Source organism: Eimeria tenella, genomic scaffold (genome assembly GCF_000499545.2).
Source record: "Eimeria tenella Houghton genomic scaffold, Eth_scaff19, whole genome shotgun sequence".
NCBI classification, from domain to species: domain Eukaryota; phylum Apicomplexa; class Conoidasida; order Eucoccidiorida; family Eimeriidae; genus Eimeria; species Eimeria tenella.
In genome coordinates, this window is record NW_013541739.1 from 130,460 (window position 1) to 146,039 (window position 15,580).

Genomic DNA, 15,580 nt, shown 5'->3' on the forward strand with positions numbered 1-15,580 from the left:
ATGAGCAGCTCTGGGCAGGCCCGTTCAGGGCTTTCTGGGGCTGCTGGAGTCCGGGGTGCGCAGCAGCAGGCGCAGGAGCAGCAGCAGCGGAAGCCGGAGAAGGAGCAGCAGCAGCAGAAAGCTCAAGAGCAGCAGCAGCAGCTGGCGACGCGCGCAAAGGACTTCGCAGACCCCAAAGATGACTGCAAAGGAGACGCGTCGTGGATGGCTCCCCTTTTTGGGTCCCCAAGTTCGCTGCGTTTGGCGCTGCACGTTTTTGCCGAAAGGTCAGGGGGGGGCCACTCTGTGATGGACTGCCGCCTCTTTGGCCGCAACAAAGTCGAAACTTGCAAGTGGAACGGCTGGGGCTACTGCGACACTTACGTGTCCATGTCGAGCGCCTCAATGATTCGCCTTCACGGCTCCAGGTCAGCAGCGCCACACTGCAGCAGCAGCAGCGGCAGCAGCAGCAGCGGCAGCAGCAGCAAGTGCTGCTGCTGCTGCTGCTGCTCCAGAGCGAACAAAGTGGCGTTTTTGCAGCCATTGTTGCTGCTTCAATGTGCTGCTGCCTCTGCAGATACTCCCTCTGCGGCGTGGACATGGGCCACTGGCACGAATTCATGGAGTCCATTCCAGGCATAGAGTTTGCCTTCAGTTCGCCAGCTCAGGACACCCTCGTGATACCCCCGCAGCGGGTTAACAACGAAGCCTTTATTAAGGAGCTGCAGCAGCTGGTACTTTCCAGAGAGGCTCAGGGATAGAGCAGAAGTGCACTGGCTAGGAGAAGCTCAAGCCGCAGCAGCAACTCCTCCACTTCAGCCTTTTTCACCCTTTACACGTTTAATTTGGAAGGCAATGTTAAAATAATGAGAAGTATTTTGTACAATTTGGAGTAAATGTTCAATTGAAGATAGCTTTGTAGGACTCAGTTGCTACCACTTGCTGCCATTCCGATCCGTCTCCAGACATGAGTTTTCTGTGGACAGATATGCCCGCCGTAGCTGCTAAATAGCCTTTTTGCTGCTTCATTAGATAAGCTTCAGTGATAGTGGCAGCAACAAGTGGCAGCAGCAAGCGGCAGCACAAAGAGGCCGCAGCAAGTGGCAGCAGCAGCGCGTGTACCCGAAAGCTGCTGCTGCAGGCCCCTGAAATTGAAGTGGCGAACTCTGAAAAGGAGCGGCTTTTCCATGGCCACGGACACACCTGCAATGAGATCTTCGAGTTGAGATACGGGACTGTGGCGAGGCTGCCCGACGTGGTGTTGTATCCTAAGGAACACAAGGTGACTTCACTTCTGCTGCTGCTGCTGCTGCTGCTTCTTTGCTTCGGTTTCCCCGAAGCTGCTGCTCTTCTTTGCGCCTCCCTCAGTTCTGCTGCTGCCTCTGCCTTTGTGCCTGCGTCTATTTTTTGCTACTTGTGTCTTCTCTGGACTTTTGTCTCTGTTTCTGCTGCTATTTCCCTTCCTTTCTATGAGCCTTTGTTCCCCTGTGAGTGCCCCCTTTGCCCGTATACTCTTGCTTCTGCTTGTGCTGCATGCGCTGCATGCGCTCCATGCCTTGCATGCATTATTATGGGGCTTTGGACTGCGCAGGACGTGGAGGCCATTGTGGAGTGCGCTTCGCGGCACAATGTTTGCTTGATTCCGTTTGGGGGTGGGACTTCGGTGACTTTGGGGGTGGCAGTGCCTGTGTCTGAAAGCCGCATGGTGGCGACGGTGTCTTTAGCTTTTATGCAACGAATTCTTTTTCTTGACAAAGACGCTTTGCTCATGTGGGTAGAGGCCGGGGCCGTGGGCGCTTCCCTCGAAGAAAGGCTCCGCAGGCACGGGGTCACTCTGGGCCACGAGCCCGACAGCATGGAGTTCAGCACTGTGGGCGGGTGGGTGGCCACCAGGGCCTCAGGTGAGAACCACACAGCTAGCTAGCTAGCTGGCTAGCTAGCCTGCTCCCTGAACAGCTAGCTAGAAGGCTGCTAGCTGTTCTCCCCTACGTATCTGGCGCGTTCAGGAGCCTGGTGACCACAGAAACTCCAACACTCGGTGGAGAATTATGTAGGGATTTGAGTGCACTGAGAAAACATCTCTTGCAACTTTTTTAATTATTTGTTTTTGCTTTAAGGTATGAAGAAGAACCGCTATGGCAACATAGAGGACATGGTGGTGGACGTGGTGGTGGTCACCTCGAAGGGCAGTTTAAACCAGCAGCAATCCGCGCCTCGGGTTTCCTCGGGCCCTTCTCTGCAGCAGCTGATGCTGGGTAGTGAAGGGACTTTAGGCATTATCACGCAGGTGCTGCTGAAGGTCAAGTTGCTGCCCGAGGTGAGAAGAAACAGACCACTGGTCCAAAATGAGCGTTGTCTGGGCTGCTGCGCTGCCTTCTGCTGAACTGGGGGATAGTCCTTGCTGCCGTGCTGAAGAGTTAGGCAGCAACAGAAATAAATAATGGAAATTAGTCACAATGGCCGAAGCGCCTGTATTACGCAGGCGACAGATAGCTTTGTTTGCATTTGAAGGCTCACACACCCATTTCGTTCTTGTACCTATAGTAGGATCCCAGGCCCTTATTTCCAGTCCGTGTGACCAGTGGACCTATCTGCAATAAGTGGAATGTCTTGATTGATTAGTTCATGTTAGTTTGGTGTCGTGTGTTTGTTTTCTCTGGGGGCTGCACAGTGCAAGGCCTACGGGTGTCTCGCCTTCCCTACCTTTACTGCTGGCGTTCATTTTTTACGACATGTCGCTTTGGACAATTTACAGCCAGCCAGTATTCGTCTGATGGACAAGACGCAGACGCAGTGCGGCTCCCTTTTCAGGGTGTCACCCCCAGGTATATTTCGACTAGTTCGTTGTCTCGAAGTGTGTAATGGGCATGATTTGGTGCGTGGTTGCTGCTGCACACACTTAAAGTATTTAGTCACAAACATATTTTCTGCTTCTTTTGATGTAGTTCATGCACAACTTGTTCGTTCTTGCCCTCAACTCTCGAAGATTTGCGTCTCGTTGGGGTCCAGTGTGTTCCTTTGCGTGTAAAACCCAATTAAACACCACACATTTCCCTTTATTCTTGCCTCCGTCATGGCTTTCAACAAAACTGTGTTCTGTTCTCTCAGGGGGCCCCCCGTTGAAGGAGCTGTTGGCCGACCGCCTCAAGAAATTTTACCTGAACAAAATCAAGGGGTGGAAGGAAGAAGACCTGTGCGGCTGCACTCTTGTTTTCGAAGGCACCACAGAGGAAGTAAATACACAACGAAACAACATATATAAAGCTGCTAAACTCTACGGAGCCCTTCCGGCCGGGAGCAGCAACGGGGAGAGAGGATACCAAATGACTTTCTTAATTGCATATTTGAGGTAATCCCACTCCCCTGTCACTTCTAATTAGGACACTCTTCAAAACAGAAGAAAACAACAACTTATGATAATAATCTTACGCCAAATCACATGCCTTTACAGGGTTGCACGGACAACCTCAAAGACAAATGCAGTAATGCTTGCGGGCATATGCGTGGATACATCATCTTTGTTGATTTTGAATGCACAAAGAAAACCTTTTTCTGTCTCAGGGACTTCATCATGGAACATCACTGGATTTTTGAATCTTTCGAGGCCTCCATGGCGTGGCCGGTGGTGTTGGTTTGTTACCAGAGGGTTAAGGACAGAATAAAAAGTGACTGTTCCCGCCTCGGCATTAAATACCCGCCTTTGGTTATGGTGCGACTCACACAAGTTTACGACGGAGGCGCCGTTTTGTATTTTTATTTTGGCTTCAACTGGGCAGGGCTAAGGGAGCCCATAAAGGTGAGAGGGTGCATTCTTTCAAATTGATGTTTTAGAAGCAGATGCGACAATGCATTTGAATGAAGCTAACTAGCTAAACATTAGCTTTTATAATTTGTCAATTTTGTGTTGATTTGTCCTGCACGCGATACGAATGGTCCGTTTGTTGCTGCTGCTGCTGCTGCTTGCCGCTCCTCCTGCAGGTCTTCAGTGAAGTCGAACACAATGCGCGCCAAGTCATTCTAGACTGCAAAGGATCGATTTCTCACCACCATGGTGTCGGGAAGCTCAGGAAAGAGTTCATGGCCAAAGCAGTCGGCAAAACCGGTAAAGACGAAGCTCGAGAGCTGCACTTTGAACAATACAAAAACCTTACAACAGGAACCTTACAACGCGGCCGTATTTGCCGCCTTGCCGCTGCATTGTCCTTGTGTTTTCTGTCTTAATCCGTCTATTTGTTTTATTTTCCGTTTTGTGTCCACTTCTGGCGCTTCTGCAGGGATGGAACTCCTGCGCGCCACCAAGGACGCCGTCGACCCGCAGAACATTTTCGGCAACGGCAATATGATCTAAGGACTTTAGAACCCGAGAAGTTGACTTTTTACTAACGCATAATGCCAAAGCAGATGGATCATTTCAACTTGCAAGTTTAAATGAGGGCCTAAAGGGAGGGCTACTTACTGCTTGCTGACGCAGTTGAGCAGCAGCGGGAAAGGAGCAAAAAGCAGCAGAAAGTCCGCCAAACGACACTGTATTTGAACAAGTGATGCTTCTGCTTTTTCTTTTTTTGTTTGAGCTTTTTTTTGAGGTTAACTCGGAGCCAATTTATGGCGCGTGAGGGCGTTGATATACTTTGCTTCTGAGAGGCCTTGGTGCACGGAACGAGCGGCGTGTGCAATTTCACCACAATGAGCTAGCAATGGAACACTAGAAAGATTAGAACTAACTTGCACATTGGCACGCAAACATCTAACAAAAGTAAATAGAAGTAGACAGATTTAAGCGGAGCTTTAGGCAGCCGATTCTTCCTGAAATCTCCTTGTGCTCGCCCGGGAGTCCACAACGGGCGTGGCTGAACTTCATTTATATCTAGCCTCAAGTTTTCTCCGTTTGTTCCTTCGGCTACAAATGGAAAAGTTAGTCTAAGACATAAAGAGGCACTTTATTATTGCCGCTGCAAAAACTTGCAACATTGCATAGTTTGCCCACGGCGCCCAGAGCGGTCGGCAGCAACGACAAAACCTGGATCCTATGGAGGGAATCGACAAGAGGGTGTAAAAGTGGAGATTTGCAGATAAGCTTTAATAATAAAACAGACAGCGTCACAATATTTTACTTCGCAAAGGGAATATTGCATGCATTCACTGCGCTAGAGGGGCCCCAGTGACAACAGCGGGCTGGAGAACTCTCTGGGCGTAATTCTGCAATGCGGCGACCTGCGCTGCGGGTTTCAACGCTGAGGACAATACAATACGGTGATTGATGCATTTTATTTTCGAACCAAGAGTGTTAATTATCGAGCGGAGCTCAGGTTAGGGCTGTAGTGAAAAATATTGCAAGTTCGCCGGCGCCGAGTGTTGGGCGTGCAGCCGAAACAGCGCGAATTCGCGTTTACCTGTGTGATCCTCTCAGCTTTGAAAGTATGGCGCAGCACTTGGCCCTCTCCAGCGCTGCTGCAGTCCTCGGCTGCGGCATGTACGGCTACCTGCGGGCAGGTTCAGCAGCTTCTCTTGCAGGAGGAGCTGCTCTTTGCTGCGCGTTTGCCGTCTCGGGCCTCGCCATTCAGAAAACTGATCACATTGGCTTTGCCAGCATCGCCGCTGCAGCTTCGGGCGCCGCCTGCACCGCCATAGGCGCGAGGAGGTGGTGTCGGGTGCGCATGCAGCAGCAGCAAGGCGTCAATATTTCCTGGAATCTCTGCAAACAAACTTCCTCACGAAATAAAACAGACAATTGCTCAATTTTGTGCATGTCTTAATGCCCCGAATGTCGTTTTTTCACAAAAAACGAATACAGCTTTGCTTCTGCTGCTGGTGCTTTTTGCAGGCGTCCAGGAAAGTGGCTCCTCTACTTCTGCTGACTATTGGAGTCACGAATGTTGCATATTACTCAATGAAGGCCTGGGAGTTCCGGGAGAATCTTTAAACTTGGAGAATTTATTTGATCTCGCTGCTCTGCAGATCTTTTCCCGCAGCCCTTGCTGCATTCCTGATCTTTTTGAAAATCCTTTTTCTTTGGTTGGCGGCTTAACCGTGTCTATTCTGAAATGTGCATTTCTGAAATGATTCAAAGCAATGGTGAATGCACAGCTCAGTGCCGCCTGCCCATTCACGGGGGCCACTGGACCAATTTTATTTTGATTCAACAGTTCAGTGACACCCTTTGCTTCATTTAATTCAAGTTGTTGCACTTCACTTCGATTTTGCAGAGGAATTTCTATTTTGCTTCGTTGTTGCTACCAAGTTCCCACCCAAACAATCCCCTGCCTTCCACCGGGCCGTCTCGCGAGCCTCTTGCGACCCGTTCCATTTCAGCTCTTCTTTAACCTCTCTGCCGATTTCAAGTTACTTCTAAATGTCATTAGTTGCTGTACAAAAGAATTTTTCGGCTTCTCCCCGACCAGCAAAAGTTTCCAACTCAGATTCAAGAATGCAACTATGAGCAGCGCAGTTCCCAGCCGCAAGGCTTACTGCACAAACAGTAAATAAGAGTATCTAGATTTTGTTTTTGCTTAAAAATGTAAAACACTTCCTAAATTTTGCTTATTTTTGCAAAAAATTGAACTGAGGGATTCTTTCTACATCATCAAACTAAGAAAGCGCAGGTCCGCCGCAAGATGCACTTTTGAATTAGTTTGCAAAAAACTCAGCCCTGAAGAAAACTTGATCCGAAGGCTTCTTGCCTAATGAGAGGGCATTGCAAAAGTCGCTTTCCGTTTGTAAATTGTGTCGCTCCGTGAAAGTAAGCAAACCTGACGAAGCACCCACCGATCTGTGCTGTCTGTACAGTGCTGCTGCAGCTGCTGCTGCAGCTGCTGCTGCAGCCGCTGCTGCAGCCGCTGCTGCAGCCGCTGCTGCAGCCGCTGCTGGAACTGCTACTGCAGCGCTACTGCAGCCGCTGCTGCAGCCGCTGCTGCAACCGCTACTGCAGCGCTGCTGCAGCCGCAGCATCAGCCGCTGCTACAGCCGCTGCTGCAGCCGCTGCATCAGCAGCTGCTGCAGCTGCGGCTGCAGGAAACGCAACTTGAACTCAAATTTCAACTTCTGCTGCCCCCCGCCCCCGGCGGCCGCGGCTGCTGCTGCTGCCTCAGCCAGCCCCCCGCAGCGTGGCTTTCTTTGCACGCAACCAGCTGGTGAAGCTGCCAGCTGTGGGGCCATTAATGTTAAGTGGCAAGTGGGGCCTCTTTGGCTAGAAAGCCGCAGCAGGGCCGCACGGGCGCCGCCGCAGCAGCAGCAGCAGCAGCAGCAGCGCAGCCCGCGCAGCTCTGTAGGTCCCCAGCTGTCCGCAGCGGGAGAAGCAAAAAGCCAACAAGAGGCAGCAGCGCCGGGAGCTTCCTGAAACTAAACAAGAGACTTCAGCTCAAGTTCTTTTGCAACTGGAGAAGAAGGAACTGTGCAAGCCCGAGTGGGCCCCTCAGGAGCAGCATTTGCTGCGCCTTGTTGAGAAAGCGGCGGCAGAGCAGGCGCCACATACGGCTCTGCAAACGAGGCAGCAGCAGCAGCAACAGCAACAGCAGCAGCTGCAGCACAGGCTCTGGGCAGCAGCAGCAGCAGCAGCTACAGCACAGGCTCCGGGCAGCAGCAGCAGCTGCAGCACAGGCCCCGGGTAGCAGCCGCTGCAGCACGGGCTCCGTGCAGCAGCAGCAGCAGCAGCAGCACTCGGGGAGTCTCACCTGGGGGCTCGTCGTACAGCGGGGGCCCCTGGGGCCTCCCCAAAACCTGCACAGTGCGGGAGTCCAGCTCGACAGGGGCAGCGCGGCCCACAGCTATGACTGTGGGGCCCGGGGGCCCCGAGGGGGGCCCCCCGGGGGCCCCCGACCCTGGATTGACGCGTTCGTATTCATCTCCAAGTCCAGAGAGCAGCGGCAGCCTCGAGACTTGCATTGTGTCGTCTGCGCAGCACAAAATGCCGCAGAAACAGCAGCAAAACAAGTGTTCCAGCAGCAGCGCAGCAGCAGGTGCAGGCCAGCAGCAGCCCAGCCGAAGACCAGCAGCAGCCCAGCAGCAGTGCAGCAGCAGCCCAGCAACAGCCCTGCAGCAGCAGCGCAGCAGCAGTGCAGCCGCCGCCCAGCAAAAGCGCAGCAGCAGCGCAGCAGGGATTCGTGAGGAAGCAGGTTGGCCTGGGTTCTCTGCAGCAAACGGGAAGCGTGGAAAGTTGAGCTGCTGCTGCTGCTGCAGCTGCAGACCTATGCGGAGGACGAAAGAGGAAATGCAACTTTTGTGTCGGAGTTTGAAAGCGATGAAGTCCGCGAGGAAGATCGCGAGAATGCCGAGGCCGACGGGACCTGAAATGTAGAAGAAGTTGTGGGTGACTTTGCGTTCAATCCAGTTCAGCGCGTAGAAAAATCTGTAAGTTCCCAAAACTAAAACGTAAGCTGTCAACAACTTGTCGCGGTTTTCGGGATCGCGGTAACAGAAAATGAACTGCGGGAGCATCGCGAAGCCCTGCGGCGCATCACGGGGTGTACGTACACCTCAACTTGCACACGCGACCTGAACGTGAATTTGCAGAAAGCTGCGGAATCTGCAGGAAACTTGAAATTAAAACGCCCAATTTTCGCTTTTTTCACTAAATACCTGCAAATAATGCGAAATAATCCACAAATACTGCAGCAAAACTTCAAAATTCGACCCCGGCTTCGGCTGGTCCAGCAGGAAGTTGAGGGTCCCCAGCAAAACGGACAACACGCACAAGACCGGCAACGAACATGAGTCTTTTCTTCTTTCCCAAGACTGCCGCAGCCAGAAAATCGAAAGCACCAAAACCAAAGAGCTCGCCATGTAGAAGAACTTCAGCGCCTGCCACCGCAGCAGCAGACACAACTCCCAGCAGCAGCCCTGCAGCAGCTGAAGGAATGGATTTTCATTCAAGTCCATTCTCTTTCTTTCAAGTCCATTCTCTCTTAAGCTTTCAAACACTCAACTCTAGCCTCCGCAGCAAACAGCAGCAAACAGCAGCAAAGCAGCAGCGCGGGAAATAAGTAACCAGAGTCTTTATTTGCTGCTCTTTGTGCAGAAAGCTGCAAAGACTTCTCTCTAAGACTTCGGGGGGCTCCATCTCGTTGACTCGCTGCGCAGCGCACGGAGCCACGCAGCAGCAGCAGCAGCAGAAAAAACGCGCAGCAGCAGCAGAAAAAACGCGCAGCAGCAGCAGCAGCAGCAGCAGCACCTTGATCCAGTGGTTGGGGTGGTCGGTGAAGAAGCTGTCGAAGTAGCGGAACCAGTAGACGAGGAGAAAGAGAATTTGGGTTTTGACGCTGAGTCCTTTGAAGCCCCTGTTGGAGATGAGCAGGTCCAGCAGCAGCACGAAGCTGGCGCAGTGGAAGAACTCCCCCAAGGCCACCCAAATGGTCACCAGGGGCTCGTAGAGCTGCTGCAGAATGAAGAGGACGGCCAGCGCAATCAGCGCGAGCCAGCGCAGCGTCACGTGCAGCATTTTGCTGCAGCACGGCCGCAGGCGTGTCTGCTGCAGCCACTCAAGCCAGCAGCTGCAGCGGAGGCCCCAGTGGTCTTGCTGCGGCTCCCTAGCTGGCCCGGCCTTCCATTGCAGCAGAAACGCGCGCAAGTGCCCTCCGAATGCTCGCTGCTGCTGCAGAAGGCCAGCGAAAAGGCCGCTGCTGCAGCAGCAGAGCTCGCCGTCCACGCGGGGCAACACAGACGCTCCAAAGAACTGCAGCAGAGACCCTCCGCTCTCCTCTTGTCTGGTTAAATCTGCAAAAGATTTACTTCAAACCTGAAAAGGAACACCCGCGGCTCCGGGCCACCGCAATCGCCCAGACGGCCAGCAGCCTGCCGGGGCTGGCTGTTGCTGCTGTCGGCAGGCGGCGCAGCTGCAGGCCCGAAAACTCCAACACATCCGCTTAAAAATTCAAAGTTTATTGTTTAAATTTGAAACGAAAGTTGAAAAAACTTGCAACTCTTTCGAAGATGCCGGAACGGCCGGTTCTGCACATCTGCACGACTCGCATACACCCCAGAGCAGCGGCAACCTGCGCGCCGATCTGCTCCCAGCAGCAAACTGTTGCTCCTCTTTTTGTTGCCTTCCAGCTTCTTTGTTATTTTGCTGCAAATCCCTGCAAAAGTGGCTCCAGAGAGCGCTCTTTAGTTCAAGAAGGAACCCGGATCCCGGGACGCTGCGTGCAGCTGCAGCGCGGTGGAGATTCACCACGCTAACATTACCACTTCACTTCCAACTCGACTGCAAAGCCACTGACACAAAACAAATTTTCCAACACAACTTCAAAAGTCACTTCCTTCGCGGCATCCCGCTAAGGGAATCTGCCACCAACCCGGAGCTACTCAGCCCGACAGAGCTGACAACAGAGGCCTAGATGTTGGGGAACAAACAGATTAATTGCAAGAGAATGGCCAAAAAAGCCAAATGGTCCTGTTTTCAGCACTAAACAATGAAACTACGTCTATTTTAGGCCATTAGGACCACTGGAGGTTGCAGTACTTTCGCCGAATTGCGTGAAATAGTGTATGCATCTCCAGTGTACATACAGCATTGAAGACGGGCATTTCCATGTAAATTGCCCTTTATTTGTCTTTTCTTTGGCTTCTTTGTTTGCCACTTCTGAAATTGAAAGACAGTTCAATATTGCAAAATGCAATAATAGTAATAGTAACAACAAAAGCCACCAAGCCACGGCGCTGTGCTGCTAGCCACTTCTAGCTGGCTAGCCACAACGCTGCGCTGGTAGCTAGCTGCCCTGGGCTGGCTAGGCACAGCAATTTGTGGCCCTCTGGCCTTTCATTCTGCATGGCAGTCATTGAATTTAAACGAATGCCCGCAAACACTTCATAATGGCAATTTCGGCCAGAGGCAGCTCATACTGAAATAAACCCTAAACCCTAAACCCTAGACCCTGAGGAGAGAAACATTGCCACCTGTACCTGCGCTGCGCAGGAAGTCCCGCCGCAGGCCACATTTGCTGCTCTGCTGCACCCTTGCTGCAGCTTTGGTGCAGCTTTGCTGCAGCCTTGCTGCAGCTTTGGTGCAGCTTTGCTGCAGCCTTGCTGCAGCTTTGGTGCAGCTTTGCTGCAGCCTTGCTGCAGCTTTGGTGCAGCTTTGCTGCAGCCTTGCTGCAGCTTTGGTGCAGCTTTGCTGCAGCCTTGCTGCAGCTTTGGTGCAGCTTTGCTGCAGCCTTGCTGCAGCTTTGGTGCAGCTTTGCTGCAGCCTTGCTGCAGCTTTGGTGCAGCTTTGCTGCAGCCTTGCTGCAGCTTTGGTGCAGCTTTGCTGCAGCCTTGCTGCAGCTTTGGTGCAGCTTTGCTGCAGCCTTGCTGCAGCTTTGCTGCAGCTTTGCTGCGGCTTCGCTGCAGTTTCGCTGCAGCTTTGCTACAGTTTTGCTACAGCTTTGCTGCAGGAGCTGCTGCGGGAAGCAGCACAGGTGACAGCGCCAATAAGTAAAAGCCCGCAGCTGCTCCACTGGCGGCATATCTTCTGTGGAGGCCACAGAAGTGTCCTTTGGTAACTTCGTCCGCCAACTCTGCTGCTTGCAGCTGCTGCCAGCTGTCAGCCACAGGTGCAGCAGCAGCAGCAGCAGCCACCTGCTGCTAGGCCAAGCCGTGGGGCGCGCTGCGAAAAGCTGCAGCTCGAGTGCTGCAGGATGCTCTGCGCAGGTCTTAACTGGCTGTCAGTACAGCTCACTAAGTTCTTAGCAGCAGCAGCACTCAGCAAAGCTGCTGCTGTTATGTTTTTGTTTTTAAAAAGCCAAATCCAGGGGTGAAGGCCTTAACGCATGCTGCCAGAAGCCTCTCTGCAGCAGCAGCAGCAGCAGCAGCATCTACGAAACGGGGGCGCTGGCCCGGCAGCAGCAAGAGGCCTCGTGCATGGTGGCCTGCAGCAGCACCTGCTGCAGCACTTGCCTCAGCAGCTGCCTTGCTGCTGCTTGCGGTGCATGCACATCGACAATGTTGCAACAGGGGTAATACCTGAGCGACGCCTTCAGCGAGGGAACGCGTACTTCTGTTGTCGCAAGGGCTGCTGCAGTTGCTGCTGCTGCTGCTGCTGCTGGCGCTGCTGCTGCTGCTTCCAGTGGGGCAGCAGCTAAGCAGCAACATGCATGCGGCGCACCCGCTGGCTCAGCAGTAGTGATGCTGACATCTGCAAAGCCCCTTTGTCGCAGCAGCATTTCCACTTCCTGCATATTAGGTTGCCCAAACAGAAGTGTGGGGCAGCAGCACTTCTGAGCAGCAGCAGCAGTAGCATCAACATGACCGCCTGGGGGAGACACAGCAGCAGCATCTCTTGCTGCAGCGGGCAGCAACGTTGCGGTGTTGCCCTTGCAATACAGCAGCGTGCCCTCAGCAACTGGTGCAACAGCAACGCGCTGTTGCTGCAGCTCTTGGCCGCAAACAGACCTAGCAGCAGCAAGAGCAGAAGCAGGCGCAGCAGCAGCAGCAGGAGCAGCAGCAGCAGCTGTTGGGGCTTCATATGCCTGCAGCGGGGGGTCGTCAACTGCCACATGCAGCAGCGAGAAGCGCTGCGACAGCAGCACAGCATCTTCAAAACAAACCCTCTTCTCCAAGCCGAGCACTGCTGTAGGGTCCATAAATTGAAACCGCTGCTGCTGCTGCTGCTGCTGTTGCTGCTGCGGTGGCTGCATGCTAAAGGGGAGCCACCAATTAAAGAAATGCGGCAGCGCCACGCAAGCGGAGGGAGCAGCCCGCAGCAGCAGCTGCAGCACATCCTCAGCAGAGAGTCGAAAGTCCAAAGGGATTGCTGCCACCTGTATTGCCATATCACCTGCTGCTGCTGCTGCAGCTGCTGCTGCTGCTGAGGCCTGCTGTTGCTGCTGTTGCTGCAGCAACGGGCCTACGAAGGACTCATCGTAGAAGAACGGCCACAGCAGCAAACCGCAAGCAGCAACTCCCAGCTGCCGGGCCCGCCCCTCCAGAATAGCAGCAAGAGAGACTGCATTTGAGTCAGTGGTGCTGCTGCTGCTGCTGCTGCCTGTGGCAGCAGCAGTAGCAGTCTCAGCTTGCCGCTGCTGATAGCGCTGCAACAGCACTTGAAGGTCCTTTGAAAGGTGGCTTTTGAGCGCTGCTTGCTGCTGCACAGAAGGGGGCCGCACGATATCACCTGCTGCAGCAAAGGTCGGATCAATCATCAGCAGCAACGTGTTGCTGCTGCGCCGCCACTGCTGCAGCAGGTTGGCAGCAGGACCCACGCGCAGTGCAGCAGAAGCAGCAAGGACTACACAGGGCCTCCTCAGCGGCGGCAGCTGCAGCAGCAACTCAGCAGCAAAGAGTCGGTGCATCTGCTGCAAATCAGCATAGCCAAAGGGTGGATCACAGCAGAGGTCAGCTGCTGCTGCTGCTGCTGCTGCTGCTGCGCCGCCACCCCGATACTGCTGCTGCTGCTGCAGCTGCTGCTGTGGAGGCTGCACCCACTCCACAGCCTCGTCAGCGCACCGCAGCAGCAGCGGCCCATTGAAGCCTACAGTGTACACGCATGCAGCAGCAACTGGCCGCTGCAGGTCCCGCAGCAGCAGCGGCAACAGCTCCAGCTGCTGCATGCCACACGGGTCTGTAGCGAGCAGCACAGTAGTGCCTTCGGCCAGTGCAGCAGAAATAACGCGCAGCAGCAGCTGCAGCCGCTGCTGAATAGGCACCTCCCCTCTTGGTTTGCTGCTGCTGCTCTCCTGCGTGCTGTTGCTGCTGCCGCTGCCGCCGCCATTGCTGCTGCTGCCTGTGCTGCTCTCCCGTTCCGGCTTGACGCTGCTGCTGCGGCTCTCGCTGCTGTTATCGTTTGCTGGAGCGGCCGTGGCTGCCGGCGGGTTCACGCCGCTGCTTGAAGCACTGTTGCTGCCCTGCTTGCTGCTGCTGCCACTGCCGCTGCTGCTGCTGCTGCTGTTGCTTGTGCTGGGGTGGACGCGCGCGCGAGGAGGAAGACACTCGAAAAAGAGGACTGCATCAGCAGTGGACAAACAGCTCCAGTCGGCCTCTAGCGGGCTGCGTTGGAAGACTATGCTGCTGCTGCTGCTGCTGCCGTTGCTGCTGCTGCTGCTGCTAGGTCCCACGATAAATATCTTCCGGTTGCAGGGAGTTTCTATCAGCCAATTCGCACCCCCCAGACAGAAGCCGCTGCTGAAGGGAGTCACTATGTATTCCTGGTCCAGGTCAGGGCCTGCTGCTGCTGCTGCTGCTGCTGCTGCTGTTGACGGCATAGTCGCAGCAGCTCTAATGATGTGGCGCTGGCCGTAGCTGCAGAGCTGCAACAAAGCCTCAAGATCCTTCAGCTCGCTAGCCCTGCTGCTGCTGCCCTGCTGCAGCAGCAGCAACAAGTCGTCGCCGTTTTCTTCCAACAGCGCTGCGCTGTCGTCGTGCTGCTGGCTGCCCGCTGCAGCAGCAGCAGTGACCCGAGCCGCTGCAGCCCTTGCTGCTGTTGCTGCTGCAGCTGGATCTGCCACAGCATCATCAGCAGGAAGCACACATCCCCCCTGCTCCGACCGCAGGAAAGAAATGCCTGTGCATCCCAGTAAGGCTACAGGCTTGGTGACAAGCACCAGTGGGAGCTGCTGCTGCTGCTGTTGCAGCTGCTGCAGCAGCAGCGGCACACCCAGCAGCCCCTGTGGGTTCGTAATGAGTATGGCGTGTAGGGGGCGGCCCCCCAGTTGCTGCAGCAGCTGCTGCGCGTGGAGCCGCAGCTGGCAGCTAAAGCGGCCCGGAGAGGCCCCCACTCCTGCTTCTGTTGCTGCTGCTGCTGCTGCTGCTGCTGCTGGCGGCTCTCCTGCTGCAGCGGCGGCAGCAGCAGCAGCCGCTGCTGCTGCTGTAAGGGTCTGATACCCCATGGGCGCTGACTGCAGCAGAGATCTCAGCAGCAGCGGGCAGTCCACCAACACGTTTAGGGGCCCCACCTGCAGCAGCAAGCAGCTAGAAAGGTGCGTATCTGCTGTTGCTGCTGTCCTCACTTTGCCGCTGCTGCTGCTGCTGTCTAGGGGCCCGAATAAAGTTGCTTCCACCGCTGCGCAGCTGCGTCTCATCGTCATCGGCGCTCCTTCCATCTTCCCACAGAGCAGCAGCAGCAGCAGCAGCAGCTGCTGCTGCTGCCAGCAGCTGCTGCTGCTCTTTCTGCTATTTTTGCAAGCTGCAGCCTGCTGCTGGTGGTACTGCGCTGGCTTCGCAGCGGAAGCTTCTGCTGGTGTTCGTGGTACTGCGTCTACTGCTGCTGAGGCTGCTGCTGCAGTTGGCGTTGTCGCTGTTGTTGCTGCTGGTGCAGCTGCTGCTGTTTCTGTATCTCTAAGGGGGCCATTGGCATCAACATCCTTCCCTTTCGCAGCGCTCTGGGGAGTTTCTGGTGCTGCTGCTGCTGCATCTGCTGCTGCTGGGGGCCCCCGTCGGCAACGGGGCGGGAACTCCTCACAGATTTAGTCCCTAATTCATGCTGGGTGCTGCCCCTAGGCATTAATAGCCTTTATCAAACTGAAGACATTTGTGCAGAAAGCATCAGCAACAGTAACGAGTGTAGAAGTTGTCGCTGGCCTCCGACTAGCAGCAGCAGCAGCAGCAGCAGCAGCATGCAATGTTGAAGCTACTGCGCAGCAGTAGGCTACGACGAAATCGAGTTTTTCGGGTCCGCAGGTGAAATAAAGACTCATTGAGA

At 54.5% G+C, this 15,580-nt stretch overlaps 4 protein-coding genes across 4 annotated transcripts; 2 read left to right on the forward strand and 2 right to left on the reverse strand.

Moving 5' to 3' along the window:
• On the forward strand, window positions 1-4,327 carry ETH_00007785 (uncharacterized protein; the record flags this gene model as incomplete). Its single annotated transcript, XM_013374040.1, has 10 exons — window positions 1-407; window positions 557-713; window positions 1,121-1,261; window positions 1,571-1,880; window positions 2,097-2,296; window positions 2,651-2,804; window positions 3,088-3,328; window positions 3,541-3,775; window positions 3,958-4,081; window positions 4,254-4,327. 10 exons carry the CDS (start codon window positions 1-3, stop codon window positions 4,325-4,327), a joined length of 2,043 nt encoding a protein of 680 aa, XP_013229494.1.
• Window positions 4,328-5,396: 1,069 nt separating this feature from the next.
• Window positions 5,397-5,899, forward strand: ETH_00007790 (uncharacterized protein; the record flags this gene model as incomplete). The annotated part of the gene is made up of 2 exons (XM_013374041.1): window positions 5,397-5,651; window positions 5,801-5,899. 2 exons carry the CDS (start codon window positions 5,397-5,399, stop codon window positions 5,897-5,899), a joined length of 354 nt encoding a protein of 117 aa, XP_013229495.1.
• A 1,415-nt stretch (window positions 5,900-7,314) lies between these two features.
• On the reverse strand, window positions 7,315-9,409 carry ETH_00007795 (ER lumen protein retaining receptor, related; the record flags this gene model as incomplete). Its single annotated transcript, XM_013374042.1, has 5 exons — window positions 7,315-7,451; window positions 7,647-7,865; window positions 8,160-8,418; window positions 8,551-8,772; window positions 9,143-9,409. The coding sequence occupies 5 exons, from the start codon at window positions 9,407-9,409 to the stop codon at window positions 7,315-7,317; spliced, it is 1,104 nt and encodes a 367-aa protein (XP_013229496.1).
• Window positions 9,410-11,759: 2,350 nt separating this feature from the next.
• Window positions 11,760-14,981, reverse strand: ETH_00007800 (uncharacterized protein; the record flags this gene model as incomplete). The annotated part of the gene is made up of 1 exon (XM_013374043.1): window positions 11,760-14,981. The coding sequence occupies one exon, from the start codon at window positions 14,979-14,981 to the stop codon at window positions 11,760-11,762; it is 3,222 nt and encodes a 1,073-aa protein (XP_013229497.1).
• Between the last annotated feature and the right edge of the window lie 599 nt (window positions 14,982-15,580).